General features: G+C 42.8%; 1 protein-coding gene across 1 annotated transcript; it reads left to right on the top strand.

Annotated features, from left to right (window-relative positions):
- Positions 1-17,157: 17,157 nt before the first annotated feature.
- Positions 17,158-17,804, top strand: LOC125506763 (the record flags this gene model as incomplete). The annotated part of the gene is made up of 1 exon (XM_048671483.1): positions 17,158-17,804. A coding segment is annotated over one exon (630 nt), but the record flags the coding sequence as incomplete, so codon positions are not given.
- Positions 17,805-19,117: the final 1,313 nt, after the last annotated feature.

Genomic DNA, 19,117 nt, shown 5'->3' with positions numbered 1-19,117 from the left:
AATAGAACAACCATTATTCTTGGATTTAAATGAGTAGCCATCTCGAATTAAACGAGATCCTGATACAATGTTCATGCTCAAAGCTGGCACTAAATAACAATTATTGAGGTTTAAAACTAATCCCGTAGGTAAATGTAGAGGTAGCGTGCCGACGGCGATCACATTGACCTTGGAACCATTCCCGACGCGCATCGTCACCTCATCCTTCGTCAGTCTCCGCTTATTCCGCAGCTCCTGCTTTGAGTTACAAATGTGAGCAACTGCACCGGTATTAAATACCCAGGAGCTACTACGAGTATTGGTAAGGTACACATCAATTACATGTATATCACATATACCTTTCATGGTGCCGGCCTTCTTGTCCGCTAAGTATTTGGGGCAGTTCCTCTTCCAGTGACCACTTCCCTTGCAATAAAAGCACTCAGTCTCGGGCTTAGGTCCATTCGTTGGCTTCTTCCCGGCAGCTTGCTTACCGGGCGCGGCAACTCCCTTGCCGTCCTTCTTGAAGTTCTTCTTACCCTTGCCTTTCTTGAACTTAGTGGTTTTATTCACCATCAACACTTGATGTTCCTTTTTGACTTCTACCTCTGCTGATTTCAGCATTGCAAATACTTCAGGAATGGTCTTTTCCATCCCCTGCATATTGAAGTTCATCACAAAGCTCTTGTAGCTCGATGGAAGCGACTGAAGGATTCTGTCAATGACCGCGTCATCCGGGAGATTAACTCCCAGCTGAGTCAAGCGGTTATGCAACCCAGACATTTTGAGTATGTGCTCGCTGACAGAACTATTTTCCTCCATCTTACAGCTGAAGAACTTGTCGGAGACTTCATATCTCTCGACCCGGGCATGAGCTTGAAAAACCATTTTCAGCTCTTCAAACATCTCATATGCTCCGTGTCTCTCAAAACGCTTTTGGAGCCCTGGTTCTAAGCTGTAAATCATGCCGCACTGAACGAGGGAGTAATCATCAGCACGTGTCTGCCAAGCGTTCATAATGTCTTGCTCTGCAGGGAAAGCAGGTGCTTCACCTAGCAGTGCTCGTAGGACATAATCTTTCTTGGCAGCTATGAGGATGATCCTCAGGTTCCGGACCCAGTCCGTATAGTTGCTGCCATCGTCTTTCAGCTTGGTTCTCTCTAGGAACGTGTTGAAGTTGAGGACAACGTTGGCCATTTGATCTACAAGACATATTGTAAAGATTTTAGACTAAGTTCATGATAATTAAGTTCATCTAATCAAATTATTCAATGAACTCCCACTCAGATAGACATCCCTCCAGTCATCTAAGTATAACATGATCCGAGTTAACTAGGCCATGTCCGATCATCACGTGAGACGGACTAGTCAACATCGGTGAACATATTCATGTTGATCGTATCTTCTATACGACTCATGCTCGACCTTTCGGTCTTCTGTGTTCCGAGGCCATGTCTGTACATGCTAGGCTCGTCAAGTCAACCTAAATGTTTGCATGTGTAAATCTGTCTTACACCCGTTGTATGTGAACATTGGAATCTATCACACCCGATCATCACGTGGTGCTTCGAAACAACGAACTGTCGCAACGGCGCACAGTTAGGGGGAACACTTTCTTGAAATTATTATGAGGGATCATCTTATTTACTACCGTCGTTCTAAGTAAACAAGATGCAAAAACATGATAAACATCACATGCAATCAAATAATAGTGACATGATATGGCCAATATCATATAGCTCTTTGATCTCCATCTTGGGGCTCCATGATCATCTTGTCACCGGCATGACACCATGATCTCCATCATCATGATCTCCATCATCGTGTCTCCATGAGGTTGCTCACCAACTATTACTTCTACTACTATGGCTAACATGTTTAGCAATAAAGTAAGTAATTTACATGGCGTTTCTCAATGACACGCAGGTCATACAAAAAATAAAGACAACTCCTATGGCTCCTGCCGGTTGTCATACTCATCGACATGCAAGTCGTGATTCCTATTACAAGAACATGACCTCATACATCACATATATATCATTCATCATTCATCACAACTTTGGCCATATCACATCACATGACACTTGCTGCAAAAACAAGTTAGACGTCCTCTAATTGTTGTTGCAAGTTTTACGTGGCTGCAATAGGGTTCTAGCAAGAACGTTTTCTTACCTACGCCAAAACCACAATGTGAATTGCCAATTTCTATTTACCCTTCATAAGGACCCTATTCGTCGAATCTAATCCGACTAAAGTGGGAGAGACAGACACCCGCCAGCCACCTTATGCAACAAGTGCATGTCAATCGGTGGAACCGGTCTCACGTAAGCGTATGTGTAAGGTTGGTCCGGGCCGCTTCATCCCACGATGCCGCCGAATCAAGATAAGACTAGTAACAGCAAGCAAATTGACAATATCGACGCCCGCAACTACTTTGTGTTCTACTTGTGCATAGTAACTACGCATAGACCTAGCTCATGATGCCACTGTTGGGGAACGTTGCAGAAAACAAATTTTTTTCCTACGTTTCACCAAGATCAATCTATGGAGTCAACTAGCAATGAGAGGAGAGTGCATCTACATACCCTTGTAGATCGCGAGCGGAAGCGTTCAAGAGAACGGGGATGATGGAATCGTACTCGCCGTGATCCAAATCACCGATGACCAAGTGCCGAACGAACGGCACCTCCACGTTCAACACACGTACGGAGCAGATTACGTCTCCTCCTTCTTGATCCAGCAAGGGGGAAGGAGAGTTTGATGAAGATCCAGCAGCACGATGGCGTGGTGGTGGATGCAGCAGTGATCGCAGCAGGGCTTCGCCGAGCTTCTGCGAGAGGGAGAGGTGTAGCAGGGGAGAGGGAGGTGCCAAGACTTGAGGTTTTTGGCTGCCCTCCCTCCCCCTTTATATAGGCCCCCTAGGGGGTGCGTCGGCCCTAGGATATGGGATCTCCTAGGGGGCGGCGGCCAAGGGGGTGGAGTACCCCCCAAGGCAAGTGGAGGCGCCCCCTCCCCTAGGGTTCCCAACCCTAGGCGCATGGGGGGGCCAAGGGGGGCGCACCAGCCCACCAGGGGCTGGTTCCCCTCCCCACTTCAGCCCATGGGGCCCTCCGGGATGGGTGGCCCCACCCGGTGGACCCCCGGGACCCTTCCGGTGGTCTCGGTACAATACCGATGACCCCCGAAACTCTCCCGATGGCCGAAACTACACTTCCTATATATAATTCTTCACCTCCGGACCATTCCGGAACTCCTCGTGATGTCCGGGATCTCATCCGGGACTCCGAAAAACTTTCGGGTTACTACATACTCATATCTCTACAATCCTAGCGTCACCGAACCTTAAGTGTGTAGACCCTATGGGTTCGGGAGACATGCAGACATGACCGAGAAGCCTCTCCGGTCAATAACCAACAGCGGTATCTGGATACCCATGTTGGCTCCCACATGCTCCACGATGATCTCATCGGATGAACCACGATGTCGAGGATTCAATCAATCCGTATACGATTCCCTTTGTCAATCGGTACGTTACTTGCCCGAGACTCGATCGTCGGTATCCCAATACCTCGTTCAGTCTCGTTACCGGCAAGTCACTTTACTCGTACCGTAATTCATGATCCCGTGATCAACCACTTGATCACTTTGAGCTCATTGTGATGATGCATTACCGAGTGGGCCCAGAGATACCTCTCCTTCATACGGAGTGACAAATCCCAGTCTCGATTCGTGCCAACCCAACAGACACTTTCGGAGATACCTGTAATGTACCTTTATAGTCACCCAGTTGCGTTGTGACGTTTGGCACACCCAAGGCACTCCTACGGTATCCGGGAGTTGCACAATCTCATGGTCTAAGGAAATGATACTTGACACTCAGAAAAGCTACAGCAAACGAACTACACGATCTTTGAGCTAAGCTTAGGATTGGGTCTTGTCCATCACATCATTCTCCTAATGATGTGATCCCGTTATCAATGACATCCCCATGTCTATAGCCAGGAAACCATGACTATTTGTTGATCAACGAGCTAGTCAACTAGAGGCTCACTAGGGACACATTGTGGTCTATGTATTCACACATGTATTACGATTTCCGGATAATACAATTATAGCATGAATAATAGAGAATTATCATGAATGAGGAAATATAATAATCATTTATTATTACCTCTAGGGCATATTTCCAACACTCTCTCTCTCTCGTGTTCTTGATTTGACACGATCTTGATGTATCGCGAGCTTTGCTATTATAGTTGGATCTTATGATGTTTCTCCCCCTCTACTCTCTTGTAATGGATTGAGTTTTCCCTTTGAAGTTATCTTATCGGATTGAGTCTTTAAGGATTTGAGAACACTTGATGTATCTCTTGCATGTGCTTATCTATGGTGACAATGGGATATTCACGTGATCCACTTGATGTATGTTTTGGTGATCAACTTGCGAGTTCCGTGACCTCGTGAACTTATGCATAGGGGTTGGCACACGTTTTCGTCTTGACTCTCCGGTAGAAACTTTGGGGCACTCTTTGAAGTTCTTTGTGTTGGTTGAATAGATGAATCTGAGGTTGTGTGATGCATATCATATAATCATACCCACGGATACTTGACGTGACATTGGAGTATCTAGGTGACATTAGGGTTTTGGTTGATTTGTGTCTTAAGGTGTTATTCTAGTACGAACTCTAGGATAGATCAAACGGAAAGAATAGCTTCGTGTTATTTTACTATGGACTCTTGAATAGATCGATTAGAAAGAATAACTTTGAGGTGGTTTCGTACCCTACAATAATCTCTTCGTTTGTTCTCCGCTATTAGTGACTTTGGAATGACTCTTTGTTGCATGTTGAGGGATAGTTATATGATCCAATTATCTTATTATTGTTGAGAGAACTTGCACTAGTGAAAGTATGAACCCTATGCCTTGTTTCAACACATTGCAATACCATCTTCGCTCACTTTTACCACTAGTTACCTTGCTGTTTTTATATTTCATATTACAAAAACCTGTATATACCATCCATATTGCACTTGTATCACCATCTCTTCGCCGAACTAGTGCACCTATACAATTTACCATTGTATCGAGTGTGTTGGGGACACAAGAGACGCTTTGTTATTTGGTTGCAGGGTTGTTTGAGAGAGACCATCTTCATCCTACGCCTCTCACGGATTGATAAACTTTAGGTCACCCACTTGAGGGAAATTTGCTACTGTCCTACAAACCTCTGCACTTGGAGGCCCAACAACGTCTACAAGAAGAAGGTTGTGTAGTAGACATCGTGGTGTCATGTGAACGTCGACTACATGACACTTCACCATTATTTGGGCCTAGGGGAAGGCATTGAGAAGTAATAAGTAGATGATGGGTTGCTAGAGTGACGGAAGCTTAAACCCTAGTTTATGTGTTGCTTCGTAAAGGGCTGATTTGGATCCATATGTTTCATGCTATGGTTAGGTTTACTGTAGGATCGAAAGTATGTCTAGAGGGGGGGGTGATTAGACTACTTGACCAAATAAAAACTTAAATTTTTCTAATTTTAGTTCTTGGAAGATTTTAGCTATTGTAGGACAAGTCAAGCAATCATCACACAATTCAAGCAAGCATGCAAAGAGTATATTGGCAGCGGAAAGTAAAGCATGCAACTTGCAAGAATGTAAAGGGAAGGGTTTGGAGAATTCAAACGCAATTGGAGACACGGATGTTTTTCCCGTGGTTCGGATAGGTGGTGCTATCCTACATCCACGTTGATGGAGATTTCAACCCACGAAGGGTAACGGTTGCGCGAGTCCACGGAGGGCTCCACCCACGAAGGGTAATGGTTGCGCGAGTCCACGGAGGGCTCCACCCACGAAGGGTCCACGAAGAAGCAACCACCCACGAAGGGTCCACGAAGAAGCAACCTTGTCTATCCCACCATAGCCATCGCCCATGAAGGACTTGCCTCACTAGCGGTAGATCTTCACGAAGTAGGCGATCTCCTTGCCCTTACAAACTCCTTGGTTCAACTCCACAATCTTGTCGGAGGCTCCCAAGTAACACCTAGCCAATCTAGGAGACACCACTCTCCAAGAAGTAACAAATGGTGTGTAGCTAATGAACTCCTTGCTCTTGTGCTTCAAATGATAGTCTCCCCAACACTCAACTCTCTCTCATAGGATTTGGATCTTGTGGAAAGAAGATTTGAGTGGAAAGCAACTTGGGGAAGGCTAGAGATCAAGATTCATATGGTAGGAATGGAATATCTTGGTCTCAACACATGAGTAGGTGGTTCTCTCTCAGAACATATGAGTTGGAATTGTGTATGCGTTCTGATGGTTCTCTCCACGAATGAAGAGGAGGTGGAGGGGTATATATAGCCTCCACACAAAATCCAACCGTTACACACAGTTTTCCAATCTCGGTGGGACCGAATCAACAAACTCGGTCGGACCGAAAAGGTAAACCTAGTGACCGTTAGAGATTTTTGGTGGGACTGACATGCAACTCGGTAGGACCGATATGGTTAGGGTTTGGGCATAACGTAATCTTGGTGAGACCGATTACACAAACTCAGTGAGACCGAGTTTGGTAATAAGCTAACCAGAGAGTTGGTCAGGCAAACTCGGTGGGACCGATTTGCTCTTTCGGTGAAACCGAAAAGTTACAAAAAGGAAACACTGAATTTACATTGCAATCTCGGTGGGACCGATTCGCTCTTTCGGTGAGACCGAAAAGTTACGAAAGGGAAACAGAGAGTTTGCAATCCCATCTCGGTGAGACCGAGATCCCTATCGGTAGAACCGAATTGCTAGGGTTTGGCAGTGGCTTATGACAAGTGAAACTCGGTGGCGCCGGATAGAAAGAATCGGTAGAACCGAGTTTGGCTTAGGGTTTAGGTCATATGTGGATATGGGAAAGTAGTTGAGGGTTTTGGAGCATATCACTAAGCACATGAAGCAAAACGCTCATTAAGCAACACCTCATCCCTCCTTGATAGTATTGGCTTTTCCTAAAGACTCAATGTGATCTTGGATCACTAAAATATAAAATGAAGAGTCTTGAGCTTTTGAGCTTGAGCCAATCCTTTGTCCTTAGCATTTTGAGGGTTCCACTTTCACATCCATGCCATGCAAATCATTGAGCTCTCCTGAAATAGTCATCTTGGAATAGCATTAGCTCAATGAGCTATATGTTGTTATGAATTACCAAAACCACCTAGGGATAGTTGCACTTTCATTTACCTTAACTCTTCTTTCGTAGTTGCAGATGCTTGCGAGAGAGGTTAATCATAAGTGGGAGGCTTGTCCAAGGAAGGGAAGCACCCAAGCACCGGTCCACCCACATATCAAATTATCAAAGTAATGAACGTGAATCATATGAGCATGATGAAAACTAGTTTGACAACAATTCCCATGCGTCCTCGGGAGCACTTTGCTTTACATAAGAGTTCGTCCAGGCTTGTCCTTTGCTACAAAAAGGATTGGGCCACCTTGATGCACCTTAATTACTTTTATTACTTGTTACCCGTTACGATTTATCTTATCACAAAACTATCTGTTATCGATAATTTCAGTGCTTGCAGAGAATACCTTGCTGAAAACCGCTTGTCATTTTCTTCTGCTCCTCGTTGGGTTCGACACTCTCACTTATAGAAACGACTACGATAGATCCCCTATACTTGTGGGTCATCAAGACTCTTTTCTGGCACCGTTGCCGGGGAGTGAAGCGCCTTTGGTAAGGAAACATTTATATAGTGTGCTGAAATTTACTGTCACTTGTTACTATGGAAAATAATCCTTTGAGGGGTTTGTTCAGGGTATCTTCACCTCGACTGAAACCACAATTAGTTGCTCCTCAACCTACTACACCTACTGAAAATATTTATTATGAAATTCCTTCGAATATGATAGAGAATCTGCTAGCTAATCCTTATGCAGGAGATGGAACATTACATCCCGATATGCACCTAATCTATGTGGATGAAGTTTGTGGATTATTTAAGCTTGCAGGTATGCCCGAGGATGTTGTCAAGAAGAAGGTCTTCCCTTTATCTTTGAAGGGAAAGGCATTGACATGGTATAGGCTATTGGATGATATTGGATCATGGAACTACAACCGATTAAAATTGTAATTTCATCAGAAGTTTTATCCTATGCATCTGGTTCATCGTGATAGGATTTATATATATAATCTTTGGCCTCATGAAGGAGAAAGTATCGCTCAAGCTTGGGGGAGGCTTAAGTCAATGTTATGTTCATGCCCCAAGCATGAGCTCTCAAGAGAAATTATTATTCAAAATTTTTATGCTCAGCTTTCTCATAATGATCGATCCATGTCCGATACTTCTTGTATTGGTTACTATATGAAAAAGGATATTGAATTCAAATGGGATTTATTGGAAAGAATTAAACGCAACTCTGAAGATTGGGATCTCAACGAAGGTAAAAAGTTAGGTATAAACCTTAAGTTTGATTGTGTTAAATCTTTTATGGATACCAATGCTTTTCATGATTTTAGCACTAAATATGGACTTGACTCTGAGATAGTAGCTTCTTTTTGTGAATCTTTTGCTACTCATGTTGATCTCCCTAAGGAGAAGTGGTTTAAATATAATCCTCCCTTTGAAGTGAAAGTAGTAGAACCTATTAAAGTTGAAGAAGAAACTATTACGTATAAGTTGGTCCTATTGTTCCTACTGCTTATATTGAGAAACCACCTTTCCCTGTTAGAATAAAGGATCATGCTAAAGCTTCAACTATGGTCAACAAAAGTAATATTAAACTACCCAAACCCTCTGAAAAATTAAAGTTGAACCTAGTATTTCTATGGTTAAATATCTCTTGGTCGATAATATTGATGGGCATGTTATTTATTTCTATGATGAAGCTGCTAGAATTTCCAAACCCGATATGAAAGATAAACATAGACCTGATGTTGGCATGCCTGTTGTTTCTGTTAAAATAGGAGATCATTGTTATCATGGCTTATGTGATGTGGGGGGTAGTGTGAGTGCAATTCCTTATACCTTATATAAAGAAATTATGAATGATATTGCACCTGCTGAGATAGAAGATATTGATGTTACTATTAAGCTTGCTAATAGAGATACTATATCAGAATTTGGATTGTTAGAGATGTTGAAGTCTTGTGTGGGAAGATCAAATATCCTACTGATTTTCTTGTTCTTGGTTCCCCACAAGATAATTTTTGTCCCATTATATTTGGTAGACCTTTCTTTAATACTATTAATGCTAAGATAGACTGTGAGAAAGATATTGTTATTGTTGGTTGAGGGGATATGTCCCATGATTGTAATTTCTCTAAATTTTGTAGACAACCCCATGATAAAGAATTGCCTAGTAAGGATGAAATTATTGGTCTTGCTTCTATTGTCGTACCTCCTAATGATCCTTTAGAACAATATTTGCTAGACCATGAAAATGATATGTTTATGAATGAAAGAAGGGAAATAGATGAAATATTCTTCAATCAAGGACCCATTTTGAAACACAATTTTCCTGTTGAAATCCTTGGGGATCCTCCTCCACCTAAGGGAGATCCCGTGTTTGAGCTTAAACAATTACCTGATACTCTGAAATATGCTTATCTTGATGAAAAGAAGATATATCCTGTTATTATTAGTGCTAACCTTTCAGAGCATGAAGAAAAGAAATTGTTGAAAACCCTGAAGAAGCATCGTGCCGCTATTGGATATACTCTTGATGATCTTAAGGGCATTAGTCCCACTCTATGTCAGCACAAAATTAAATTGGAGAAAGATGCTAAACCGGTTGTTGATCATCAACGACGATTAAATCCTAAGATGAAAGAAGTGGTAAGAAAATAAATACTAAAGCTTCTGGGGGCAGGTATAATTTATCCTATTGCTGATAGTCAATGGGTAAGTCCTGTTCATTGTGTCCCGCTTGTCATTTTCTTCTGCTCCTCGTTGGTTCGACACTCTTACTTATCAAAAGGACTACGATAGATCCCCTATACTTGTGGGTCATCACGCCTCTTTGCTCTATGAATACCCCAAAAATCCAAAAACCCTAGGGGAGTCAACGAAACACAATTTCAGCCGCCGCAAGTTCCAGAAACACCAGATCCAATCTAGACACCATCACGGAGGGGTTCATCATCCTCACTGGTGCCTCTCCATGATGCGTGAGTAGTTCATTGTAGACCTTCGGGTCCGTAGTTATTAGCTAGATGGCTTCCTCTCTCTCTCTCTTTTGATTCTCAATACAATGCTATCTTGGAGATCTATTTGATGTAACTCTTTTTGTGGTGTGTTTGTCGGGATCTGATGAAGTTTGAGTTTATGATTAGATCTATTTTATCCATGAAAGCTATTTGAGTTTTGATCTCTTATATGCATGATTGCTTATAGCCTCGCATTTCTTCTTCGAATCTTTAGTTTTGTTAGGCCAACTAGATCGATTTTTCTTGCCATGGGAAGAGGTGCTTTGTGATGGGTTCGATCTCACGGTGCTCAATTCCAGTGACAGAAGGGGACATGACACGTATGTATCGGTGCTATTAAGGATAACAAGATGGGGGTCTATTTCTACATGAATAGATCTTGTCTACATCATGTCATCATTCTTATTTCATTACTCCGTTTCTCCATGAACTTAATACACTAGGTGCATGCTGGATAGTGGTCGATGTGTGGAGTAATAGTAGTAGATGCAGGCAGGAGTCGGTTTACTAATCTTGGACGTGATGCCTATATAATGATCATTGCAAAGATATCGTCATAATTATTTGAAGTCCTATCAATTTCCCAATAGTAATTGTGTTTACCCGTTGTATGCTATTTTTCTCGAGAGAAGCCACTAATGAAATCTACGGCCCTCGGGTCTATTCTTTACCATATTTGCTTTGAGATCTATTTTTATTCGCTTTTATTTTCAGATTTATTATTCCAAAAACCCAAAAATATCTTGCTGCAATGTTTTGTTATTTATTTTACTTTGCATTTTCGCGAGATCTATTTATCCAATCTACTACAAACCAATCTATCTTTTCACCTGAGAGGGATTGACAACCCTTCTTACGCGCCGAGTTGCAAGTATTTGTTCTTTGTGTGCAGGTACCGTTTACATAGTGTTGTGTGGTTCTCCTACTGGTTCCACAACCTTGCTCTCATCATTGAGGGAAATACTTACCGTAGTTGTGCTGCATCATCCCTTCCTCTTTTGGGAAAATACCGACGTGGTTCAAGCCACATCAGCCAGCTTGACAAGTTCCTGGAGTCCCAACTGAGGCTTGCAAACACACATGGTGAGTAATTTAGTTGTTTAGTAGCAGCAATGACAAGTTTGATAGTTTATAGCATATGATGACAATAGACATTAACACCAAAAATGCAGCAATTTTTTGACGGAACCTCGTCAGAGGGTGAGGAGCTCCCACATTCCATTAAAAAGAAGAGAGTTGGTCTAGTTAAAAGGAAAATCGAACCCAGTAATCGTACAAAGCATGATTTTTGACATAAAAACAGGCAAAAACCCAAACACCACAGCCACACTACCTAGCTTAACTAGGTTTGGGGCGTTGTCGAAGAAATCATACCCACAACACTAGGCGGCATACCCACTGTGACCCAGCGTTGGAGCGAAGCCAGAACACAAAGGGAAGCAAATATGGGCCTCACGGACCACACGGAGAACCCTGAAGCACATCATTGTCAAATGCGCTCGAAGTCACTAGCATCCCAATAGAGTAAGTCGGTGCCAACAACCCCACTCAAGCCTCATATTCCCAAAATGGTGCCTCCAAGGAGCAAAATTACGCTAAGAGACAACCATGACCATCCGATAAAGAAATGAACCGAGTTATCACCCAGAAGACGAACCCCGTGGTTGGAGACAGTTTGAGGCTCAATAGCAGCGCCTTCAAGATGGGAACGACGCAAAATAGCGTCGCTTATACCTCCTTTTAGTACCCCGCACCTATTTTCCTAGAGGTGACCCTGGGTTATCGAACCCATGAAAGGAAGATTCCCTTGAAAAGGTGGCCTCTACCAAGCTTATGTTAAAGGATCAATTCCACCTTTTGATCGGATCAATCAATCAAATGATGATTCAAACACTATAATAAAAAAAGGTACGAGTATGAGGTATTAATGCTTACAACCATGTATTTGTGTTGGGACCAGATATGATCTTAATTTGTGCGTTGGAAGTCACCATCAAGATCTGCTTGTTACGAACCGAAGTTCAAGATGTATCCAAATAACATCTTGACTAGCATGAGTCCCGCATCAAGAATCAGTTGTCCTACTGCAGGCCCTATTTGTGCCACAGGGTTGCCTCGATAATTAAGATAATGAAATCAGACAAGAGCTTTGGGTGTTTAATGACTACAGCTCATGAATCCCCAAGGATTGGATCCATGTTACCTACTGAACCTTAGCACATGTGTTCTATATAACACTTCATGTTCTCCTTGATCCTAGCCTTACCGTGGCTCGATCTCGATGATCCTGGGTACATGCAGGGATGAAGATCGCGTACAAGACAATAGACATCTATGGAATGGTTTTATTTCACACATACATATGTTAATTCAAAGCCCTTACATTGATCCCCACAACAAATACAGAGATTGCAAGGCCTATGCCTCCCCAGCCAACTTGGCAACGACCAATTTCTTGTCCGCTGACAGAATTGGACCCTAGTAACAAGAAGCAAACATGTTAGTGCCCCCTTTATGTTATGCCTCATCATGACAAAAATGTAAAAACGTGAGAATTAGGGGGAGTAGCCAACCAATGGGTTGTCGGCAAGCTTCTTGTCCATGATCTTGGTGAAGGCGGCCTGGAAAGCCCTGCAGCCTTCCTGGAACATCATGACCGCCTTTTATCCGTCGGATTCCCCGCCGGAGCTAGAGGCCTCCTCCCCTAATGAGGAGCCTTCTTGGACGTCGTTACCGTCGAGAGCAGCACCACGCTGCTTCTGTGGCGGTGGCTATGAAATTCGTGGTCGGACTTGGATCGTCGTCGGAGTTGTAGTCGCGGGCGCACCTCTCGAGCAGCTTGAGGAACTTGGCGCACGGCTTGCGGCGGCGGCCGGTGGCGTCGTCGGAGCCCTTTAGCTTCCTTTTCTTGTTTTTGGGGTTGCCCTTCCCCTTGTTCTTGCGCTTGTGGGGGTTCACCGCGGCGGCGGCCGGTGCATGTTGTGTGGCAGAGTCAGCCATGGATAGAGCTCGTCGATGAACTGGGGAGGCGGCGTGGAGAGCTGAGTACTCCTCGCCGCTTCGCTGTAGGATATGATGGATGGCGACTGCTTGCATCGAGAGGGTGGTGGAACCAGGGAAGGCGGCGACTCAATCGAGAGAGGAGGCGAGGAGGGGTGGGGGAAATTATCCCTAGCGGGCTGGATGGGCTGGGCCCAGTAACGAAGCGGAGAAAAGGGGAGTCCATTTATCGCCTACCGAGCGATGCAACTGGACAGGCCCAGTAGTTTACCAACACAGGAGTAATTTGAAGCGATTTTTCCGGAGTTTTGTGTATAGTTTTCTAATCTGGTTGTTAATCCGGTTTGTATTTATTCTTTCTACTTTTCCTTTTTTTCTGATTTTTTCCGTTCTCTTATTTTTTTTTCATGTTTTCTTTTGCTTATTTCTATTTTTTTTCCTTTTTTAATAACATAAAATTTCTAAAAATTCGAACTATTTTTTTAAAATGATTTGAACATATTTACAAATGGTCAGCGTGTTTTAAAATAGTTTCATTGTGTATTTAAAAAAGATTCATTGTGTATTTTAGAAATTTTATTCATTGTATATAAAGACAATGTTTATCATGCTTAAAAATGATCACCGTGTTTTCAAAAAATGTTCATAGTATATTTTTAAAATATTTTTTTCATTGTGTATAAAAATATATTCATTTTGTTTTTATAAAAGGTTCATCGTAGATTTTAAAACTATTCATGGCATATTTTAAGAATTTTTCATTGTTTATTAAATTTTTTTGTATTTCAAAACTATTCATTCGATGTTCTCAAAATTTATCCTCGAAAACTAAAATTTGTCATCGGCTTCAAACACCATACATAGGTACATGTATGCATTGCCATGATTCTCTAGCCTACACGCCTATTGGTTGTTTTCATGTTTTATAGTTCTTTTATTCTTTTTGAGGATTTGCACCATATAGGTGTGCTGCATAAGTGCTCACACCATAACTGGCAAGGTGTTTGATTGGGATTTTTCTTGGTTTTGAAGTTTGGCCTATAAGCCAAAAAAACCCTCCTATCTATCCCATATAAGACGAAGTGCAAAAGCCGAGAAAAAGAAGCCAAACACCCTCTAGGTCCACGCAGGAATCTAACAACATTAGAAAAGAGAAAACAAATAATCAAAACTAGTGTACTGTAGTGGGCCGGCTCATGCTTAACCGACCTGGGCGAGCACTACCTGTGACTTGCTGAAAGTGAGATATAAATGTACCATGTTGTGGGGTGCGTTATATCTTCTCGCATCTCTTAAAAAAATGTTCATGTATTTTATGAAAAAATAAATAAATTATAAAACAATGCCCTTTTTTCAGGAGAATTCTTAATTTTTTAATAAATAAATAATATTGTGTTTTCCGGAATCCCATAACAAGAAAAAGGGAGAAAAAAACAGTAGGAGTGCTTGCACAGCGCACTGCGCCACATGGGCCAGCACACGTGAGCACACTATCCACCTATGCAAATGCCGTGTCTAAAAAAACCCTATGCGAATGCTGGACAGTCTATCGCAATTACGATAGATTGGAGCTCCCACTATACCTTGCTATTAGCGAGTTGGTATGAGTGACAGTTTGTATGTATATATATAATGTTACTTCAAAATTTAAGAGGTGTTAACGTATCTTCTACAGATATTCACATATCTAGAAAATACATGATGAACACTTTTGAAATACACGATAAGCCAATTTATTGATACACGTGGCTTTTGTTTTTGGATAAAATGTTCACGACATCTTCAAACTGTCTAATGTGTATTTGGAAAATTGCACGCGCTACTTAGAAAAAGTGTTCACGTGTTTTTATTAAATTACCCAGGACAAATTTCAAAATGTTTGTACCATTTTCAAAAAAAATATTTACACATTTAAAAACCATGAAATGTAAAAAAATGTTCACATTTTTTTTCGAAACTGTTTATGACCTATAAAAAATTATTTGTACCATTCAGAAATTGTTCATGACACGTAAAAATAGTTCAGGAAAACGAAAAAAAATGATAACACAGTTTATTAAAAAGAATCACTCTTCGTGTTACAAAAAACATACTTTTTAAGTAAGTGAAAATAAACATAAGTAAAAAAATAAATTAAAAATTAAAAATAGAAGTAAAAAACGAGAAGGAAAACAGAAATCAAGAAAAATAAATAAAAATAAAGAAAATTAAATAAAATATATGGAAATAAGAAATAGAAAAATTAATGTGTAACAAAGAAAATGAGAAACAAAAAAAGAGGATAAAACCAGTGCTATAGAGAAACAAATGGCAAAAAAATATCGTAGGCCACCAAAAAACCCAAGAATAGAGAACCACTAGAACTAAATCAGTGGGTCGGCCCACCTCGGAGCGTTGTAGGTGAGTGCTTATTTTTATCTTTGAGGTATTGCCATCGTTGTTGTTTATATTTCATAAAAAACAAGGATACATCGTTTGATAACACATCAAATAGTAAATCACGATTCTGACCGCCAAACATTAGCTTGCGAGTCCTCCGATTTACTAGCCAACACATCAATCACCATATTGCCTTCCCTAGGACAGCGATAAAAACTAACTGGATTAACATTGTGACACAAGCACTGGCGGAGGACCCCGGTGGGCGAGGGGTGGCAGCCGCCATACCTTGATGCGGTGCAAAAGAAAATGTATACCTACGCATAACATGCTATCGGCTGGCTGGCTATACTCGTTGCCTCGTTGACTTGTCGTATCACTAGGAAAGTCACTGTTTACTGGAATGGGCCACGCAGACACATGCCCATGAGGCCTTGAACCACCGATACTGAACCGATCGCCCCACCCCGCACGAAGCCAGCCCAGCGACCCAAGATGCACTTCGGCGCACGCAACAACCCTAGCGAAACCTTCATGTTTTCGAGGATGTATTTGGTGCACTGAGGTAATTGGTGCTACCGGTGCACCGGTCCTCCATTGCACATTCAAAAATATAGGGAAAAAATCCGGAATAAATTAGTGCATTAGAACAACATCAATGTATGTCGTCATAAAAATTTAAATCAAAATTCGAGGCATTGCCCGAGATTAAAAAATGACACATTTGACAGTCAATAGTACATAACACAAGTTAGGCTTTAGTTTTGGCCCATTAGCACATTAATGTCAAAATTTTCATTTTTGTATCTCGGGCAATATTTCAAATTTTGATTTGAATTTTGTGACAAGATACTTTGATGTTGTATCAATACACGAATTTTTTTCCAAATTTTTAAAACAGTTTTGAATGTGCAACGGGGTCCGGTGCACCGGCAGCACCAATTGCCCTCGTGCACCAGATACGTCCCCGCGGTGTGTCGCCACACCTAGAAATTTTTTTCGTCCTCCGCCACTGGACACAAGAATGTGCATTCCTTGTAGATTGCCGCAACTGGTCTTAGCGAGTTTCTGACATTCTGCATCACATTAATGACCTACATGCATTCAGTTTCGACCAAATGATTGTTGCATCCAACGTCACTCGCCAAAATGAGACCGTCCCTGTGCCAACGGGCCTCCGCCGTCACTGCAAAAAACGTCTTGTATGTAGTGACAGAGGGAGTGCTATAGAGCATAGAACAGTGCTTTTGCAGTTGTTTGTTGTAGATGAGGTTTATACCATGTCACCATGTATCATGTATCATGATTAAACTTCAATTCTGGTGTTTTAAAAAGAGAACAAAATAAATACTCACAATCACGAACATGGCATGGCCCAACCGAACCATCAGCTAACCCCTCTCTCCCTCCATCGCCATTGCTAACACCTTCAAGCACTGGTCAGCTCCCCAACAAACACTGCATGCATGTATACGTGTGCAGCGTACAACTACAAACCATAACCTAAACCTCACCATGAGCTCTACATATACGGCCTGGAAGAGCCCGGCAATGAAGCACCACGGAAAAGGCGTACCACCGGCGAAGAGTTCGACGTGGCGTGACGTGACGTACCACCGACCTCCACGATGGTCGACCGCCACCGCGCCTTCGTCGCCGCCGCGACGCTCTGCCTCGTCTTCGCCCACGGCATGGCCGCGGCGCGGCCGCTGGATGGGGACCAATTTGCCGGCGTGGCACCGGCGGCGGCGGCTGCGGATATGGCGATGGACGTGTCGGCGGCGTCGCCGGATGGTTCTGCCACGTGGGAGCGCGGGGACGAGGCCCTCGGCGCCGGGAAGTGGCTGCCCCTGCCGCTGCCGACCGCGCTGACCGGCGGCCTGCGGTTCCCGGGGGTGTTCCAGTTCCCTGCGGCGACCGTGGGCGCGTCCATGCCGTGGATGGCCGGCGCGCCGCCCGCGCTCGCCGGGCCGGGGATGCCGGCGCTCGTGCCGCCGTACGTCGGCGTGACCCGACAGGAGCAGCTCAGCGTGTGGGCCTCGCTGTTCAACCCGTTCCGTGTCAGGCCGAGGGTGCCGGCCCAGCCGTCGTCGGTGCCGGCGGAGCCCAGGGTCCCCGCCGTCGCCAGCGCAGGGCTCGACAGGACGACGACGGTGGACCAGCCGGCCGGCGGCGCGCAGATCGGCGAGCCCAAGTGGGGCGTCTTCTTGGGATCCGCTACTCCAAACAACAACGGCTAGCTTAATTAGCTACTCCATATCTCAAGGCGCCGTGGCCAAATAAGCTAATTAGCTTAGTATACTTGTACTAGTAATCTATCCCTAATAATAAAGCACGGATTAACTCCGTGGGTTCACCGTCATAATACGCTTCTTTCCGTGATTTTATGCTTTCATTTTGAATTTAAAACATATTCGAGGTGGTACTAAACTTTCGTTATATCTGTTTAGATGCGTCTGGTTTTTGTTTTCCCGTACTTGGCCTCGGCTGATTCGCTAAACTGGGCCTCGGCTGGGCCTGCATGCTGAATTGTGTCCGTCGTAGGCTGGTTCACCGTCGTTTTCTATATCTGGCTGTATGTACGTGTGTTTGAATTAAAAGAAATTAGAGAAAAAAATGGTGACAGCGTTGGGATTTGATCCCTGGTCTCCCAGTAGACGACTTAGGCTAGGCTCCTAAGCTTGCTAATTAGGGCGCCTGGAACCTTAAGAATAGAGACAGGTGTACTCGGGCCGAGATAAATGGGCACGGTCTTGATGGGCATGTGCGAGTGCTACGGCCCACTGGACGGACAAGGGACCAGGCTGGAAGTTTTTTTCATATATTTTTACTTATCAAATAGTCCCACCTTGCTATTTAACATTAATTTTTACCAGTTTATATACGTTTTTTAGGTTGTCAGGCATCGAGAAGCTGCTTTGGAAATTAAGCAAAGAAATAAAGAAAGGAAATAGACATTCTTTGCATGAGAAATAAAGAAGGAAGATGGTAATTATGTAGAGCCGGCAAGAAAGGTAATATGTATTGAATAAGAAATAAAAAAGGAAGAAAATTGATGGTAATTATCTGGACGCCATATTAATCGCAGGAGTAATTAGCAGGCCTAGCAAAAAAGGAAAGAAAATAATTGCATGACAAAGAAGGAAGAAAATTAATGGTAATTATCTGGGCGCCATATTAATCACAGGAGTAATTAGTAGGCCTAGCAAAAAAGGAAAAAAATAATTACATGAGAAATAAAGAAGGAAGGAGAAAGAGAGAGGAAGGAAATAGACAGTAATTATCATGATATAAGAAAAGAAAGAGAAAGAAAAACTAATTAACAGCAGGTGCAAGGGAATCAATGGTAGGTTGCCATGCTTATGAGTAAAAATGATGTGGCATTTTTTAATCCTCGCTAAATTCATGTCATTTTTTTCTTTCGTTATGTTTTCCTTGCTCTTATAATCTTTATTGAATTTGCGCCAAATTTATAGCACATTGAACATGATGTTTGCACATACAATCCTCACTAAATTTATGTCAATTCTTTCTATCGTTCTAACACACAGGCATATATACTATTTTTAA

This window comes from Triticum urartu, chromosome 5 (assembly GCF_003073215.2).
Source record: "Triticum urartu cultivar G1812 chromosome 5, Tu2.1, whole genome shotgun sequence".
In the NCBI taxonomy this organism is placed as follows: domain Eukaryota; kingdom Viridiplantae; phylum Streptophyta; class Magnoliopsida; order Poales; family Poaceae; genus Triticum; species Triticum urartu.
The sequence above is the reverse complement of the archived record's forward strand: the minus strand, read 5'-3'. Positions and strand labels throughout refer to the sequence as shown.